General features: G+C 32.4%; 1 protein-coding gene across 1 annotated transcript; it reads right to left on the reverse strand.

Annotated features, from left to right (window-relative positions):
* Positions 1–93: 93 nt before the first annotated feature.
* On the reverse strand, positions 94–7,106 carry LOC148302950 (HEAT repeat-containing protein 3). Its single transcript, XM_088270851.1, has 8 exons — positions 6,906–7,106; positions 6,371–6,622; positions 5,333–5,441; positions 4,711–5,223; positions 3,749–3,998; positions 2,195–2,477; positions 1,121–1,420; positions 94–244 (listed from the first exon to the last, which is right to left on the reverse strand). Exons 1-8 carry the CDS (start codon positions 7,044–7,046, stop codon positions 131–133), a joined length of 1,962 nt encoding a protein of 653 aa, XP_088126977.1. The 5' UTR covers positions 7,047–7,106; the 3' UTR covers positions 94–130.
* Between the last annotated feature and the right edge of the window lie 13,788 nt (positions 7,107–20,894).

Below are 20,894 nucleotides of genomic sequence, written 5' to 3' on the forward strand. Positions count from 1 at the left end.
ATTTATCATTAGTATGTATATAGGTACATCATGTGAATGGTGTATGGTTGGTACATTTTATGAAGGGATAGGTGATAAATAAAATAACAATAATAAAGGAAAATAATAATTAATATATTTCCAGCAATCATCACCGTATATTTGCAGTTCTTTGTTTCTTATAATCTATAAACCTAGGTAAATTTGTAACAACAGTGCTCACAATAGCTGCGTGGTCTCCCAATGTCTTCTTTTGTTGACGAACCTAAAAACAAAGAAAACAAAATTCAATTTACAATAAAATACGAATCAGATGACCAGGTTATATTTCGATAACATGGTTGTAAAGCAAATTGGGCAATAAACAAACTCCTTGCTTGCATCACCTCTCTGGCAATATCAATGTTCGATAGCTGCTTTTTATACAATTTCAAAAAAGTAGTCAATATTTTTTACCTTTCTTATAGGATTTGGATCTTCAGTGTTAAGATCAGGAGGGATATGATTTTCATATATATATGTAGTTGGTCATATTATAGAAAAGAAAGTTTTATAGACTAATACGTGCCCATCAAGTATGACATGTTTGTATAAAAAAAATTACGTCTAAATGCATGTATTGAAAACCTGTAGGTAACGCTTTATCGATTTTTGTTAATAAATTATGAAAGAAAGAAATAAGACTAAATTAATTTCAGACCAATTTTTTTTTTTTTTAATGGAATATTTTTACTAAATTTGTTTTTTACAAATAAGAATGTAAATTAACAAAATGTCAATTTATAGTTTAAAATAACTTGGTCTGTTGGATGGTCAAATTATATTTATTTTTTGTTCAGTTGCAAAAAATGCCCTAGAATTATTCCTATACTACGGCAAACTACATTCCTAAATTTAGTTGTTGTAATACATCTTATACTATTAAATATGTCTTCCCTGTTAAAGATGAAGAAATTTATTGGTTCTCCTTAGGCTAACTGCTCCCACTCATTGCAGGTGCAGTGTCAGTATGTGTACCACAACATATGTAACTACATATAAGTGATTATTAGTAATTTATGGTTGAATTCATTCAGATAAATACTAATCATCTTATAAAATAACAGAGATGTTATTATTCTCAGTAAAGCAAGATACTTACTTTACTTTTAAATGTAGGTTTGACAGAATTAAGTTTGCTGATAAGTCCTATCTTGTGGGCTAAGATGTCTGTTTCATCTTCGGAAAATAAATCCATAACAGTGTCGATAACTTCAGCGAGGAGCCAACATTCTGTTTCCTTGAATATTCGGTCCAGTAGAAACTCGGAAATTGTCAGCAATATGTTGCAGGAATTGTTGTCAGCGCCCTTTACCAGAATTAATCCAACATTTCCAATCATCCGGGTGAGGTTGGCCCGAATTTCCGGGAAAGTACAGGCTTGTATACCGTCTAACAGAAACTGTAAAAAAATACTTTAAAGTAGTTTAAAATAAAGCTAAACCATTTTATAAATTTAGCAGTTTTTAAGTGATAATATAGGCATGTAAATAGTGACTAACCAGTTTAAAATAAAATATGTATTAGAAGCTTCAGATACAGAGCATTTATTTTTTTTAAATATTTTGGTGAACAAGTGATTACAAAAAATAATGTTTAAAAAAAATATTTTTCAATCGGGGATCAAACCAAGGTCAACAGCATAGGACCCAAATATCTTCTGAATGACGCCACTGTTACAACTTAAGCAACGAGAAATTGGCTGTAATACTAAAAAAATATTGTATCCTAGCCCATAGGTGAACTAACTTGCATTTCTTACTAACACAAAGATTTTAATATGAAAAAAATTTGATGTATGAATTAGAATTTATAAAATCAAACAATGATTTCAAAGTCTACTAAATTTTAACATTTAATACGCTGAGGATGGGTGTTTTTTACGCCTGTGGAGCGCTGGCCACTGAATTCAATAATTGTGTATATTTAGTTAAGACCTTAACAAAGAGATTGGTACGTTAAATTCATATAAAATAATTAATTAATAATTTCTTCTTTTCTGACTTTGATATGAGGCCGGCGCAGGAGGTAAAAATAATCTTCCCGTCCTTAGTTTGTTAATATATAAATTAAAATGTTGTACAAATTTAGGGCCAAATCTATAAAAAAAATGTATTTGTATTATATTATAAAAGAGAAAAAAGTATTACTCTGTAGATTATTGTAATTTACTTACCTTAATGTCATGGAAAGATAGTTCCTTAATGAGTGCATTATTAATAAAAGAACCACCGGACTCCTGAGTATCAGACTTGAGACGATCGAGAGAAGCTCTCATCACAGCACTAGCAGATTCCAGTATCTCCTCAGCATTGTACGGTTCCTGTTCCTTGAATATCCGCTTCCCGGTATCTATCCAGATTTTATATAAACCTTCTTGGCCTCCGAGTATATCCATTGGCAAATTTGAAATCAGGTTATTCATGCAAAGTAAAGATCTTGCTTGCAGCAGACAGAGCCTACAAATAAACATAATTAATTAATTAATTAAACCATATCCGCTCCCTAGGTGGAGCATATGGAGTGCACAAACTGTCTCCAGGCTTTTCTGTCGGCTGCCAGCTCCCTTGCATCCTCCCAAGTCAGATTCGTGTCCCGAAGTTCTGACGAGAACTGCCGACGAATTGTCAGCAGTGGTCGTCCTAGGCGGCGCGAACCTGATGCCTTGTAAAAGAGGCAAACTTGATTAAGGCTCTCAGGAGGCATGCGGAGTACATGGCCAAGCCAACTGAATCGCCTTTTCTTGACGACAGTAATAAAAATATGTAAGTATAATTTAATGCATACCCAAACCCAATTCATTTTATTTTTTTTTTTAAATTACATTGTTATAATAATTATTTTTCTTCTGAACCTTATATACGCTCAATGATGCATAGCGTGCTACATCGGATCGACAGAGCATTATTTTGATTGTTAATTATATAAAGGTAAGGTGATAAGTCCCGCAAAATAAGAGAAGATTTTGGAATGATATTTAATGAGTAGAGTGACAATCTACAACATTTTGAGTGTGTCAAAATACTTGTTTACAAAATCTGGATTATCTCCAATTACAGGAGTTATTTTAATATTATTTTTTGACATCTCATCAAAGATGAAGAAGATTTACGGCAAATGCCCAGACTTCCATATTCTTCTTCATCTTTGATGAGATGTCAAAAAATAAATAGAGTGACAGTGAGTTATATTTATTTTGACTCCCTGGGAATCGAACCCAGGCCTTCCAGCATAGTACACAAAAGCGCTCACTGCACTACGGAGGTAGATATTTCCTAATTCAGTAAAAAAATAAAGCAAATGCTATGGTGACCTTTTCGAACCCATAATACATAGCTTGTTTATATTATTTAATTTGCGAATATCAAAATGAATGAATTATTATGAATGAGTTAGTAAGAAAACCAGCACAAGATAAATGGATGTCTTCTTCAAATCATTACCTGTACCCAATGGTGCAGATAAGGATTTGAAGAAGACACTGCATCATACAAAAGCAGTATTATCTTGATTGTTAACACATGAAGGAAAGGTGATCAGCCCTGCACTTCAGGTACTAATCCGGGATAATATTGAATACATTTTAAGTGAAAGATCACTTCACCACCTGGAAATCGAACCCGGGACCTCCAGTACGGTAGCTAAGTGCGCTGACCATGTAAATGGTAAATTATTTGGGAAAAAAGTGCAGTGTTGGCCTGTTATTAGTAAAGTATTATAGCACACATACCGTTTATAAATATCTTGGCCAGTTTCTGAATCCTCAAAAATTTTCAATACATTTTCAGCAGGTAGGATAGATTTTGCCATTATTTTGGAAACAATGCTGTTACTGGCGATACTCTCCGTAACTTCAACTGGCAGTTTTTCAAGCGAATATGACATATCTGTCCCATTAGTGCACAGCGTTGAATTTTCATCTTCCATATCGGAATCCATATCCGATACACTTTCTGTCTCCATCACATCATCTTCCTGATCTAAATAGGAAAATTGATAGATATTGACAAATAATATGAAATATATATAATGAAATATATTTAATTACATTAGATACTAACTATCATTTGATATAAAACAAAATACGTATACACAAATAATTTATTTGAGCTGTGGATGATCATGATCAAGTTTAACCTGTCTGACAGTGAGTTTCTGCAGGTAAAACTTATATTTATTGCTGTTTATAATTTTTTATCATAGTCGTCGCTATAAGCAACACATTTTCTTGAACAAAAAAAAATATATACACCAGTAAACATGTTTCATATAAAATTATTGATGTTTTATTTCGTGGATTTTCTTTGACAGCGTCATTACGACAACATCACATAAACTTTATTGTAAGTAAAATGTTGTGGGTAAAACAGAAAAATAATCTGAAGTGTAGTTTTAATTTTAAAATACAACCACAAAGTAAAAGTGCCATTTTGTAAATAAATGCCACCGAACTTTAGTTATAAGCGCGGCCATTCATGTACATCTATACTTCTTTGAGAAAAGTTTTATTTGGACGAAACATGAGCGGCCACATCAAAGTATCGAAAAGGCTTATCAATATTTGAAAAGAAAATTTCTTGTAATTTTTTAATGGTTACTCTATTATATTGATAATGGCAAGGCTACTTTGGGATTGCATAGTACAACATACGAGTTACTGGAAATTTGGAGTAATATATAAATTTTAAATACCTTCACATGAACATAAGTTGGTCACAATTTCAACAGCTATTTGCTGGGCATCTATTAAATGCTTCATGAGGGTCACTTGGTTATCGATCTCTTGCTTCTTTTTGTGGTTAGAGGGATTGGACTCAGTCTGCACTAGCGGCAGAATACTAGAAATTTGATTAGAACTTTGTCTCAAATCGATGGACAAGGTGGCATTGATTGTAGCCATAATTTTATGAACAATTTCTGCTGGTAATGACTTTATATTACTAGACTGAATATTCAAGATGATCCCTGCTGCCAATATTCGTAATAATAAAACAATAGATGTCTCATCTTGTAGGCTAAATATAGTTCTAATCGAATCCTCTCCCAAAATTCTCATTTCATTGATTGCTTTGGGGTTATCTTCAGTTATAACAAATAAACAGTGAAGTATTGCGGCTACCATTTCATTTCCAAATGCCTCGATATCCAGACACCTTGTCAGGATTGATATAATGTTGGAGTTATTAAAATATTTTACAGCCGTTCCTAAAACAATGTAGAAACATAAAAAAATACATTCAATATAGTGTATCTAGTACTCAATTTTGATGATAGTGTATTTTTCATTGGCCTTATTTACAAAGCGAATATTTACCTGAACTTTCACAAAGATTCCATAGTAAATTGACACAATGCAAAAAAGTATCTGCATCTTCATCAAGTTTGCCAGAATTTGTTAACTTTGGGCCCCAATTTTCCGCATACTGAAATATAATATTTGCATTCATAGAAATATTATAACCATACTAAGAAAATGACTTATTCAACGCAAGTAATTTTGACATAAGCTCATTGAAGTGGTCAAAAAAGAATTTTATGATTTCATTTCTCAAATTCTATGATTATATTACTCAAACATTAAAATTGAAGGTTAAAAAAAACTTGTACATATATGGACTGAAATGCGTGATACAAAATTAATAATGTTTTTGCATAAATCGTCTCATTTAACTTAAATTCGAGTTGGCAAGATTTCGCAGTATTCTTAAAATAAGCTAGTTGAGAAATTTTAGTCTGAAACTACTTTGGGTTTATAAAAGCATCCAGATGACAAAAATAAAATAAGGATATGGAATGTGAATATGTAAAGTTCAATATTTACAAGATATATAGTGTAGCAATTTTTATTTGAGTGTAAATCAAAGAAAAAGGGAATGATAATATGATAAACAGTATGGTAAGATAAGATAAGATAGCTATTTGATCAAGTAAAGTTTTTTAAATGCCTAAATAAAAATGACCTCAAGATTTTTTTAAAGACAATTATTAAATTAGAATGTTGTCTAACTTTCAAGTACTGATAGCTTCTCCCAACATTCACAAAATGGACTGTTTTTTCTCCTTCTTTTGGTGGCAGAAAATGTGCCTTCCTAGTCAATTAGATGCGAGCCACAAGCTAGAATATCTTGGTGGAATGGGTCGCAATTGAGCCCCGTCAGTAGACCTGCCAACGCTTACTACCTTATGTGTAAATATTCATTTTTTATATGAAATATGTCCTAAAAATGTCTTAGTGTACTGGCATCATGATAATTGATCTAGTGTGAATGCCTCATGACAGTGTGAGTTCGAAACAAAAGGTTTCCAAAAGGAACCCAAAACGTTTCAGCAAATGAAAACAAAGGAATCATACCTTTCTGAAAAATTCTATAAGAGGTGTCATAATATCCTGTCCCACTAAATACTCGCAAGCATCGAGGCCAAGAGCCGAGAAGTTCCTCAATGCTCCTGATGTCACATTCCTCACTGCTGGGATCTCGTCAACCAAGAGCGGAGCAGCTGTACGAACTATGGATTGTTCAACTAAAATACTCTCATACTCCTTCGACTCTAATAACATTGACAGTGTCTGCAGGCCACAAAGCTTGTCTTCTTGATTCGGCGACTGAAACAATTTTCAAAATTTTATTACTTCGGTTTTACTGCCATTGGATAGGACAAAGAGACCACCAACGAAAAAAAATCATAAGAAAGGAATTAGTGGAGACAGATACTCGAAAACATCCCTGTCATAATTATAGTTTCTCAGCCACACCACAAAATACAGCAAAAACAAATTGACAAAACAACATGTCATATCCGATAAATAATAAACCATTTTTTAACTGTAAACGTACAGTCAGTCGCGAACATTGAATTAAAACTTGAATAAACCCGTGATTTCTAACCTGCAATTGTTCCTTCGCTGCCTGAATAGATAACTCATTAGGTGTGATTTCAGACTCAATAACTTCATCTTCAGTTATATCGGATTTACTAATAGGATTATTTTTTCTAGGTTTGTTCCGATTCTTTTTTATTTTACCCATCGTAAACAAAAGTTGAAAGATTCAAACGCACGTGTAACTGATGAAACTAAATAGAACCATAAACCAAGCGAGAACCGGCTCGAACTGTCAAAATTTATGATTTTATTGTCTATTGCGTGTGGTAAAATATTTACTCTGGCAACATTGAAAACATTTTTCATCATTTTTCCCGCTATAATTGAAACCGTATAAAACTTCTGAAGTATGTGTTAAATTACCAGATATTTAAAAAAAACCTTTTTATAGACTAAGGTTATTTTTTTAATAATAAGTTTAAACAACGGTCTAATACATAAATCAACAAAAACATGTTTCCGAAATAAATAGACTAAGATCTCATTGTTAAATGCTTAATCGTGGTTAGAGGGATTATAAAAATATATTTACTTAAATAATACTTTTTCTTTAACGCATTTTTCCGCATTATCGTTATATTCATGATGTTTCATAAATAATGCAAATAAATCTAATTAAAACTGAATAAATTGTACCTCTAGGTGCGTAAAATATTATGAAAATAATATGCTTCATTTTATACTAAGATACTTAAATGAGTATTTAAGATTTTCACCTTATTTATATTCATAAAATAAATATATATATATATTATTTCTGTCATTTTTTAAATTACGGTGAAAATTAAATTCATCCTTATATTTTTTGAAAAATCGAAATATTTTTATTCAGAACATGGTGGAATTTTTATTTTTGTAAACGTACCGACTCAATACTCTACATCTCAGAATATAATCATTGTCACGCCAGGTATTCAGTATTCAGATAATAACCCATCGTTTAACTTGTTAGAATCTAAGTAATCACCATTAGATTTTGAAGGCACGCCACTTCTACGCAACTTAAAAAGATAACTTTGAAAAATTTAAACACCGTAATGCGTTTTTGATACAATAATAATGAACCAAAATGACGGTATTATATGCGTGAGAGCGTGAGGAGAGGTAGTTAAATAAAATCATAATATGAGGTAATAATAGGCACCTACTCGTAATATCCTATCCACTAATATATTCTAATCATTTCTTGGTTTTTATCACCCCGAGGTGTCTGTTACATTGTAACGATATTAACCTTTATCTACCTTTTGTAATATCTAAACCTCTTGGATTTAAGTAGGTAGGTACTTAAAATTTATTGGATTTTTAAAATCTGGGTTTCCAGGTTTTAGCAAGGCTCGGAATGGATCAAACTGCTATAAAGCGACTATTTAATTCCTGAATTTATTAGATACTAATACGTTTCTATAAAGAATGATATTTATATGCTATAAGGTATTTATATTATTAATAGTGTATATATATACATAGGTCCTCAGTGGTGTACCTAATGGTAAGCGTGTTATCGTGCTGTAGGTCCTGGGTTCGATTCCCAGGGGGGGATGAAAATAAATACTAGTGATTTTATTCTCTTACTCTAATACTGATTAATATTACCCTTGACTGGTCCCTGAAATGCAGGAGTGATCACCTTGCCTTCATATAAGTGAAGATCAAGATAACACGTCGTCAATACGATGCAGTGCCCTATGCACCATTAGATGCGGATAAGGGTTAGAAAAAAATTATAAATAAATGAATGGTAAAATGTAATGATTTTTGGCTATTACAAATATATGTACATGTATCGCTCACTCTTTTCAACAACGTCATATATCAAATAACTTTTTTTTATATATGACGTTGTTGAAAGGAAAAAAACAAAAAAGATTTTTCAGGAGATCGTTTTTAAAGTTTAAAGATATAATAAAATGTATTAAAAATAAATATCATTCCACTTATTGAACTTTTTACTGTGCAACGGATCTTTTTAGGTAAAACCTAAATGTTTTTTCTCCATTTGAAAAATATTTAGTATATTTAATAAAATAATTAAATAATACCTTTTCTTATAAACGCAAAATAACTTTCTGCCCTGTAGCGGGTAAATATTAAGTTAAAAATATGCCGCTTTTGCTGGGATAAAGTACATTTTCTGGGCATTCCGAAAACATGTGTATAACTGAAAATTGCCGATTTTTAAGATATGACGTTGTTGAAAGGAGTGAGCGATATGTTGGAAATGACAAATTGCAGGAAACATACCTTGGCAAAAGGATGCGATACAATTCTTTAGAGGAGTGTATAACGAGTGGGGAGGACTCCTAATGGAGCTGTCGTCTGCACACTCTCAGGTACTTCCTACCAGAACTAAAGCAGACCTCCATTCTCCGCCCAACTACATATCTTGTTTGTAAATCTCGTGGCATAAACAGAAAACCTTTCATAAAGGTTGCTATACTTTAACGTTTGGATTAATTAATTTATGTGGATACAAGATATAAACTTGTACTGAACATTGATTTTTATTTAGGGAATACTCTTAAATGTACAAATTCAGTACGCAACCGACGGCGCGAGGACACATACGTGTTGTCTGAACGCATTTTTTAGAAAACACATATGTTGGAATTTTTTTTTAAAATATACTCATATATTGAAAAAAAAATCACACTTTTTTAACTCCTTGCCTGTCAATAACACTTTTCTTTTCAAAACTATATAATTACTTTTAAAATAAAATAAAAATCAATACAAAAGCAGTTTTTTATGCCATTATGTTAAATGTTACCTGGGTTTAAAAGCGGGCTATTGATTATCCCGCCTTCAATACTCGGGTTCAAATCCCATGGAGTGAGGTCAAAATAAAAATAAGTGATTTTTCATATTTGTTTCCTGATGCGCAGGAATGATCACCTTGCCTTCATGTAAGTAACGATCAAGATAACACTGGGTCAGTATGTGCCTTATGCTCCATTAGGTGCGGATAAGGCAGTGTTCCGCAAACTTTTTCTGTTCAAGGTACACTTACCAAATCAAGAAATTTTATAGGTAGGTACAGCAAAGAAAAAACAAAGTTTATTTAATATTGATTTATTATTGTCCGCCTCCGTAGTGTAATGGTCAGCACGCTCGGCTACCGTTCTGGAGGTCCCGGGTTCGATTCCCAAGGGGGGTAAAATAAATATAAGTGATTTTTTCACTGTCATATTTATTCAATATTACCCTGGACTGGTACCTGAAGCGGAGGGCTGATTACCTTTCCTTCATGTGTAAACGATCAAGATAACACTGCGTTTATATGACGCAGTGCCCTATGCACCATTGGGGTGCGGTTAAGATTTATTATTTTTATTATTTTTATTAATATTAAAATTAATATAACGCGAAAACATATAATATAACAAATTATGTTTAATTCGAAATGTGAGCCTGTTTAACTGAGCACATTTTTGAGCAATTGTTGATAAGGCTGTGTTATCTTCACAAAACTAGATTTTTTTCGCGGCACACCAACTAATCACCACGCTACACCAATATGCCGCGGCACACACTTTGCGGAACACTGGGATAAGGGATAAAAGAAGATATAATAATTGAGCTTTGTAATTGGATTGGAGCCAAACCGCGCCGAGTGTGGATTAAAACTGAGACTGGTTAGATTACTTTAGATTAGTGAAAAATTATCAGAGAAGCTGAAGAACATTAAAATACTTTCATATTTGTGAAACGTTAAGCATGGTAAAAGAAAACGTAAATCAATATTTTTTAAATGAACAACAATAAAAACAAAAAATAAAACATATTTTTAACCTCGTCCTAGAAAATAAAAAAATTATTTGAAAAGTCATCCATAAAAGCTATGATATAATAATTTCGATGCATCGTTGAACTAACATGGAATGTAAACAACTTTAAATAATTGATATCGCTCACTCCTTTCAACAACGTCATATATTAAAAAAACTTGATTTTTCAGGAGATCGTTTTTAAAGTAAAACAACATAATAAAATGTATTAAAAATTAATATCAATTTTACTGTGCAACAGATCTTTTTAGATAAAACCTGAATATTTTTCTCCTACTGAAAAATATTTAGTTTATTTAAAAAAATAATTAAACAATAACTTTTCATCAAAATACAAAAACAATACTTTCTGCCCTGTTGCGGGTAAATGTTAAGTTAAAAATATGCCACTTTTGCTGGAATATAGTACATTTTTTGGGCATTCCGAAAACATGCACAAATGAAAATTGGCGATTTTTGATATATGACGTTGTTGAAAGGAGTAAGCTATATGTGTTTATGTCATAAATACAATATTTGAAAGTCATAAATACAAGTTACGACAAGGTAAGAAAATCTGTAAATTCCCAGACTTTCATATTACCTTATCAAAAAAAATCATCGCCTCCGTTGAGATATCTTTAAAATAAAACTAAGTACTCTTTGCAAACCTTTTCCCTAAATCAAATGCCCGTTGTAGAACTTTTATCGCAAACAAGTTTGTTATTTCACCGCAAATTATTCAAACGGGATGAATTGTTAGTAATGAAATCATGAAATATGTCACCACTCAAAAGAAGTTATCGCCTTCTATAGTAACTCGTAATGAAATATGACGACTGGTAGGTAGGTTTTCTACAGACTGCCGAGGGATGACAAATTACATTTGAATAACAAAGTAATGTTTGTGTTAACGAAAATTAAAGTGCGCATGCGCCCCTGGCCAATCGGCCTAAACAAAGTTTTTACTGCGGGAATTTTCATTTAGGGCGGAATACACCCCCGTGTAGGTACTCGCGCAATCCCTCAGTACGCGTCGCGACGTCCCGTAGAGAGAGCGTGTCGTGTGTTTAGAAAACGTGCCACCGTTTACGTATCCGATACTTTGAAACTTCATTTGACAGTTGCAATACCGAATTGCCCGCTAATTAAAATGGCTATATTCAAAACCAGCCAATATTACAATACAATCTAATACGATTTTCGTTCATCGTAGCATTAATTATTAATTATTATTAATTCTTTGTCACTGATTTTGAGGTGAATCTCGCGATATTTGTAGTAATTTTTGGTAGTTTTTTGTTGTAAGTGGTTGAAAAAACTCGGGTCAATTGTTCATTTTAAATTTTAAAAATATTTTCCAAAATTTTGTCCATTTTGAGCAGACGGTTCCGGCTGAAGCGGTACACGCGGCTTCAGTCAAATGAGGTTTGTTTTAATTATATTACATACACACACACCTATATATATATATATATATATATATATATATATATATATATATATATATATATATATATATATATATATATATATATATATATATATATATATATATATATATATATATATAAATAAACCTATTAAAATATTCTTTGTACTACCTTTGCATGTCAAATGTCACCAATAACAATGTATTGATACCATGTATAGTATATGAAAAAATGGTAACAATTTTATTTTTATTATTATTCTTTATTGAGGGTATCAATATTTCTTTAAGTAGAAGGAAACGTATTGAAGAAGTCGCGTAATAAATTATAAATCATACTCTTTGAATAAATCTCGTTTTTTAAATAAAATAATACTTGATCATATCTATTTATTCTCTTCAAATCAAGTAGACAATAGCATGACTAAGGATGACCTTTGCGTGAGTCGCAGTCGTTGAAGTGCATGCGTGTTAATAAAATAGTCCTTCTTGATTCGAAAAGGAATCGGTTCTAATAAACTCCCTAAGTATTAAAATACTTTTTAATACCTAACTATATAAAAATGTAGATATACACGATAAGCGGAACCCGTGGGAATGGCATATATACGAATCGAAAAAGCGTATAAAAGTTAGGTTATAAATGTATATATAAAATCGATGGAGATTGATAAAGAAAATGCTAATTTTTAGGTAACCACTTCACCAAAGGCAACCTTGTATTTTGTAATCAATATGCAAGTTTGAATTTTAATGGGCTCCTTACAAAACTTCTCACACAAATAGAGACAAAGTACATTGGAATTTAACATTTTTCGAATATGTATTGGAATTTTTTTTTTTAATCCTTACCTTTCAATAGGTACCTCTTTTTTTTTCAAAACCATATATTTATTTCAGAGAAAAACTTATTTTTTCAATACAAAAATGTTGTTTAAAGAAGATTTAAAAAAAAAGTGTAATATTACCTGGTTCTAAAGAAAATTAAGTTGTAATTTATCGAGTACCAAGACTTAATTAAAAAAGAAATTCTTACCAATGACAATGTTTCTGTTTTTACTTATTCTGTGTTGACGTCGTATGAATTTTTATGTGCCTCATGTCTTACATAAAGAAACATAAAGACATACATTTTACGAGCAAAATATGAGTTTATGCACCGCTCTGAATACATAATGAATAATTAACCTGCGAAGGTTTTACTGTCACCCACGTGAACTATCTGCGAGGGTTTAGTGCTGAAAGAATACAATACAGCCTACTCTATTATGTAGGGATTCACCTTCTAAGAGTGAGGCGTGTCTCTTACAAAACACGGAAGAAAAAGATTTTTTTCTTTGTGTACCTACCTTAGTGATGGTCAAACGCGAATAAGTGACAAAATTATATCGTAATTATAAAAAAAACTAACTAACCATCACGCCACTTCCCCGCAGGGGTAGGCAAAGAGAATACAACGCCACACCACTCTGTCTTTGCAAAACTCTTCGCCTCTTCCGCGTTCATGCATCTCCTCATACATACCCGCCGATTATTTCGACTCTTAACCTGACCGCTTTCAAGTATTTGGCATACCTGATCGTGCCAAATTTTTCTCGGTCTTCCTCTGTTATAATGAGTAAAATGAGTAGATACACTAACTTATCCATTATTTATTAAACACTTACCCGCACCCTGATGGTGTAAAGAGCACCTCATCGAATAAAATCTCTGTTAACTTCATCGCTAATTTCATGAAGATAAGGTAATCAGTTCCGCTCTAGATTTTCGTATACAGAAGTGTAATATACTAAGACTTGATGGTATTTCATGACTTTAGTGAAAGCTCAGGAAAATGAAGGTAGCACAAGCAGACAGCAATTGTCTAGGGCACTCGGGGTTGCATAGCCGCACTACTACTATATATTTTTTGTAACATGTGTTTGGGTTTATGTAACTACAAATTTTATGAGAATTCTCTTGAAGAAATGAATCCGTTACATTCATTTTAAGGCAGAAAATAGATTCCTGTAGTAAAGTAGTATCAGGGTAACATAATTAAATATATACTAATGTAAATAGTACCTACCTCCATATCGTTTATTTTAAAATATAAGTAAAAACTCAGTATATCATATACGGAACGATGATCCAGATCTCCCTTTAAAAAAAAACTGTTTCTCATTCACATTCAGTTTTTTTTAAATTATGCAGTTTTTTTTGTACAGGGCAAAATATGAAATTTAAAGCATCGTTAAGTGTCATCTATCACGAATGAATTGCAACCCTTGAATGTCCCTCTCTCTCTAGCGTTAATTAAAAAAAATACATTTCCATAATTTTATCTCGCCGATTTTTATTATAATAAAATCAAAAGTATGGAATAAAAAAGTCATAATATTTTTAATGATGGTCGGATTAGGGCCTATCTCATTTCATATGACTGTACATTTACCAATAATGTGTACTGTTTAAAATTATTTAAATACTTAATTATTACTACTACTATTAATTACTGAAATTTTGTTATTTTTCTTTCTTTAGCTTGTAATTATCATTTTCTCCTTTAAAGGTCAGTGGTTTTTAACCTGGGTTCGATCGAACCCCTGGGGTTCGGTGAGTCAGTCTCCTGGGTTCGGCGGAGGTCAAAACACACCCGACTTATTGTACGACATTATGAAAAATGATATATATTCATTTATCCAATAGATCTAGTATAAAACAGGAGCTCAAACGCTAAACCAATGCACCTACTCCGCATCGCACATTTTCTTTACTGGGATAGGTCTTCAAGTAAGTCATAACAAATGTACAAGATCAATTGTCATAACGTGTCGTCATTGCGAAATGGGCATTTAATTTTTTTTAAATGTGGTTATCATGTTGCAATTGTTTTGTTCTTTGTTTTTGATGATTTTGTTTATTTTGTGCACATATCGCTTACTCCTTTCAAGAATGTCATGAATAAAAAAACTTGATTTTTCAATCGATTAAAAATAAATATCAAGCCACTAATTAAACTTTTTACTGTGGAACAGATCTTTTTAGGTTTTGCCTGAAGAGTTTTTTTCCATTTGAAAAATATAGAATACATGTATTTTTTTAAAACAATTAAACAATACCTTTTTTTCAAAATGCAAAAGCAACACTTTGTGCCCTGTAGCGGGTAAATATTAAGTTAAAAATATGCCGCTTTTGCTGAGATATAGTACATTTTATGGGCATTCCGAAAACATGCACGTATGGAAATTGACGATTTATGATATTAGACGTTCTTGAAAGGAGTGAGCGATTTGTATAAATATAAACTTTTTGAATTTGAAAAAATCATATTTTATTTTCCAATTAAGGGTTCGGTGAATGGGCATATGAAACTGGTAGGGTTCGGTACCTCCAACACGGTTAAGAACCGCTGTTCTAAGTATACAGTAATATCTTGAAAGTACTTTTAAAGACACTCGTAATTACATGCAATAAGATACCAATTTTCGTAAATATACCAAACTCGGTATATATCACGTAATCTTCCATAAATGGTTTAATGACAAGCTACTAGTAAAATGGCTGTATTTAAATCGTCTACGAGACGAGCGGGGTATAATTATAAAAAGGTCTAACATTTCAATTGACATGTGATACCGTTCACGCAATATTATCGTACTCGAACGTGTTGTTCTACGTGAAATATACCTACCAATTAGTAAACGAGAACTGACTTCTCCAGAATTTGTATTATTATAGGTATTATAGGTATAATATATGTAGGTGTAACATATCGCTCACTCCTTTCAAGAACGTCAAAAATCAAAAAACTTGATTTTTCAGGAGAACGTTTTTAAAGTTTAAAAATGTAATACAATGTACTAAAAATAAATTACTAGCCTACTTTGAAGGTTCTTTCTCCACTTGAAAAATATTTAATATGGTTAAAAAAATAATTAAACAATACCTTTTCTTCAAAATGCAAAAACAACACTTTCTGCCCTGTAGCGGGTAAATATTAAGTTAAAAATATGCCGCTTTTGCTAGGATAAAGTACATTTTCTGGGCATTCCGAAAACATGCACAACTGAAAATTGACGATTTTTGATTTATGGCGTTCTTGAAAGGAGTGAGCGATATGTTATAACTGTTAACACGTCATACAAGTACAGAACCTAATTATGTTAAAGCAATTTTTCAACGTTCGTTTTCTATTGTATGTTTCGTTTTTACATTACATTATCAACCTTCTAACCCTTATCCGCAACCAATAGTGCATAGGGCACTGCATCGTATTGACACAGTGTTATCTTGATCGTCACTTACATGATGGCAAGGTGATCACTCCTGCGCTAAAAGGACCGGTCAAGGATAATATAAAATAAATATTATGGTGTAAAACCACTAATATTTATTTTCACCCCCTCCTGGGAATCGAACCCGGGACCTCCAACACGGTAACTAAACACGCTAACCATTACACCACGGAAGCAGTCAAAATTATCAAAAGAACATAAAATTACTCTTCATCTTCCGATGGGCAGATTATTTATTATTTTACGAAAAAATTGTTACATGAATTATCAACAACAACAAAAAACTGTTATTTTAAAGGGGGACTAATCAATTATAATGTCCGCATCCGTGGTCCAATGGTCAGCACGCTTGTCTACCATACTAGAGGTCCCGGGTTCGATTCCCGGGGTGGGGTCAAATATATATGAGTGATTTTTCTGAACCTGGTACCTGAAGCTGATGGCTGATTACCTTTCCTTCATGTGTTAAAGATCAAGATAACATTGCATTTATAAGATGCAGTGGATGCGGATAAGGGTAAGAAGAAGAAGAATAAATTTTACTCATTTGTTATTTTTTTCATTAGCTTTGAATAGGTATTTTAAAAAGATAAAACACGAATTGAAATGGTTTTACTCGCGAACTATCGCTCTCACCCTCGATATGTATGGAAGTATAATATTATATATACCCGTCAGTAAAAACTCTCAGATACTTGTAGCATTTTGCATAGGATGTGAGTATTTTAGTTTTTCCTAAAGTATGCTAGAGTGAGAATATTAGCTCCGTCAGTTGAACTCTCCGGCATGTAGGTACAACATGCATTCCACATTCCGACCCCTGTATGCAGAGTTACCAACGAAAACCCAGTTTCAGCCAATCCCTGGGGTGACTGGGATTGGCGTGTTAATGTTTTTTTTTCGTTTTTAATTTCCATATACTTTTAGTTTTTCAAACGCTCATCTCTTAAAATTCTAAAAGTAAAATTTAAAATGTAATTTCATATTTTTGTTTCACACATTGTTTGAATTATTGTATTCTTGGACTCTTTAGATTTTTTACTGTGTTTTTTAAATCTTGAATTTTATTAACTATTGTGTTTTTTTCTTCAGTTTTCTTTGTCTCAAAATGGAGATAAATTTACTCAAAATATTCCTAGTTTAGAGTATAACTATGTGAAGCCTATAAATTACTAGGTATAAAAAAAATAATGGCTTTAATACGATGTATTTATGTACATAAAAGAGTGATTTGCAATTATAGTATCCATAATACGTATGTTCATTAACGATTTAAGTATAGATAATATACGGGATAAAAATATTATGCTGTATCTACAAAATATATGTGGCGAATGTGAGCGAACAGAACGAGGACCAGATCAATCAGAACCTAAAATCTGGTGGTGACAAAAGTCTGCGTACTCGAAGGGTATGTATGACCAGATGTATGGATGTGAAACGGCGTGATGGTAGTAGCAGTATTTATAATTCAAAATAATGCATACCTACACTATAAAATAATTCAAGCATTTTATAAAGATTCCTGTGTAGGTAGATGGATACCTATAAAAACATTCAAACAGAAAAAACCTTCAAAAACATTTTTAAATCCTATTCTGGAACCGTTTTTAAATACGTGACAAAGAATGTTCCGTTTTTAAATTGAAACTAAGAATACAGAGATGTATCAGTCTTCTCTCTTCTCATTCGGAGCACAGCGGCGCAGGGGAGCATCGGGATAATGGCCGCCTCGGGCTAGTGAACTTAGAAACTGGGCCATGAGTTGATATAATACAGCCTGACGTGTTTATAGAGATAAAACATTTAAGAGGGTTTCATACCCCATTATGAGCGAATTCCCGGCCCAAAAACTCCACAGTAAAATTGGAAAAAACCTTTTACTTTTTCAGCTTAGAGTACAATATGTATACTGAAAAATACAACAATCTTGAATGGATTTTACCAAGGGAGTTACTCCAATGTTAGATTAATTACAGGAAATTAATTTTGAGATTTTTAAACTAAACGCATTTGAGTATTTATATAACTAATAGGAATATATGTACTACGTATTTATGTACCATATATCCGTTCACACCCATTAAAATCACTATTGAACATTTAGTTTTTTTTTTTTATTTCACTGTGGACATAACTGCTTTATGGGAATGAAATACAGAAAGAAAAGTAGGTAGGAAATAGAGAATAGCAGTAACCTTTATAAAATGAAACAACTTTGTTTTAACCATTTTTTTTTAAATTTTATTAGCTTTAACCAACCGGTTTCGACGATAACCTTGTCACCATCAGTTGTTTAATTTAGTAAAGTTTATAAAATGTGCCACAAAGTATTTGCGAAAAACATTCAAGAAATAGCAGTTATAGCTAGAGAACTAAGGGTTGCATTTGCATACTCCAACTGGCTAGTGGACACAAACATTTTGATAAACCCTTGTAAAAAATCACTAGATCAATGGGTAGGGCAATCTGGGTCGAATAATCATACTCATATAATCTATTTTTGTTAGACTACGATGTGTTCTTTTGAGGTAAATATTACAATGATTCATAATTTAACGGTTTTGTCCGCCTCCGTAGTGTAATGGTCAGCACTCTCGGCTACCGTTCTGGAGGTCCCGGGTTCGATTCCCAAGGGGGGTTAAATAAATATAAGTGATTTTTTTCACTGTAATATTTATTCAATATTACCCTGGACTGGTACCTGAAGCGGAGGGCTGATCACCTTTCCTTCATATGTAAACGATCAAGATAACACTGCGTTGATATGACGCAGTGCCCTATGCACCATTGGGGTGCGGATAAGGGTTTTTTTTTATTATATAATTTAACGGTGCCTTAACCGTTGAATACTAAACTATCGAAAAAATGACAACGGAAAAATGACGATTGGAAAAAAACAATATCTGCGTCGTCCACGCGTCCCCTGCTTCACAGTGTCTGCGTCGTCCACGCGTCCCCTGCTTCACAGTATCTTCCTAATGTATCTTTTTTCTCATTATAACATAATCTCTTAAACCCAAAGAATGTTACTATTACTTCTAAAATAAATATATAAAAAAGATCGTATTTAATCCCGTTTTATTTTTGTGTCGTATTTTTAGTAACAATGTCACTCGTAGAATAGTTTGGTAATCTATAGTTAACAAATATAAATTGTATCAAATTATATTAAAAAAATATAACTAACTATATAAATAAATAAAAAAATAGAAAAAAAGTAGAAAATATTTTACTTAATACCAACGCACCTTTCACAGCCGTTCTAGTAAATAGAAAATTTACACTTAATGAACATCGTAATCTAGATTATATCTTAACGATTTTCAGATAGTCTACGCACATTTCAGCCATAAAGGTGAATACGATTCGTTATCGGTTCTGTTTTCCCATAGTTCTCCCCTCGAGGAATTTCCCCCGTCACTTCCTGTTCTATTTCTACCCCCTCGGCCCTTACCCTTCTCCCGCCGACCCACCCTCGCACCCCATAACAAGTAATAAAGGGTGACATTTATGATGATTCCGCTACACTCGGTTTGAAAGCCTGACTCACTTGTGTCGAATTGTAAATGTTGCCATTGTAAAATACATATTCACATATGATCCTATTTTTTTACTGAAAAAAAACATAGCTACGAGTAAATGATAGTGTGACGTAATTCAGGTGTAAAGTTTGAAACAATATTGAAAATTTATTACAATAGACGTGTTCAATATTGTATTAAACCATATCCGCTCCCTAGGTCGAGCATATGGAGTCCACAAACTGTGTCCAGGCTTTTCTGTCGGCTGCCAGCATCCTCCCAATTCAGATCCGCGTAACGAAGTTCTGACGAGAACTGCCGACGAATTGTCAGCAGTGGCCGTCTTGGACGGCGCGAATCTAATAATAAAAATTTATTAAACTTGTAACGCTTATAATAATATAAATATTCAATATTGTAACATAACTCCTCTCCTAAATCTTGTTCAAACCCTCATCCGTACCCGATGGTGCCTATGGTAATACATCATATAAACGCAGTGTTATCTTGATCATTTTAATACATGAAGGAAAGGTGATCAGCCCTCCTCTTCAGGTACCAGTCCAGGGTAATATTGAATAAATATTAGATTGAAAAAATCATTTATATTTATTTGACCCCCCCCCCTTGGGAGTCGAACCAGGGACCTCCAGTATGGTAGCCGGGCGTGCTGACCATTACACTACGGAGGCATACAAAATACCTAAGTACCTAGTACATAATACTGCAATGTTTAGGTATACAAAAATGTTATAATTTTGAAATATTTGTCTATAAATAAAAAAAAAACAAATAAGTATTCATATTTTTTCAAACTGTACAAAATAAATTATTTTCTATATTAAATCAGTCCAAGTATTCAAATTTTATATGTAGCTTGGAATAAAAGATGAATAATTTTATGTGTAACTTGGAATAAAAGATGAATAATTTTATGTGTAACTTGTGATAAAAGATGAATAATTTTATATGTAACTTGGAATAAAAGATGAA

This window comes from Brachycentrus maculatus, unplaced genomic scaffold (assembly GCF_059751285.1).
Source record: "Brachycentrus maculatus isolate JH-2025_06_01 unplaced genomic scaffold, ASM5975128v1 h1tg000396l, whole genome shotgun sequence".
NCBI lineage: Eukaryota > Metazoa > Arthropoda > Insecta > Trichoptera > Brachycentridae > Brachycentrus > Brachycentrus maculatus.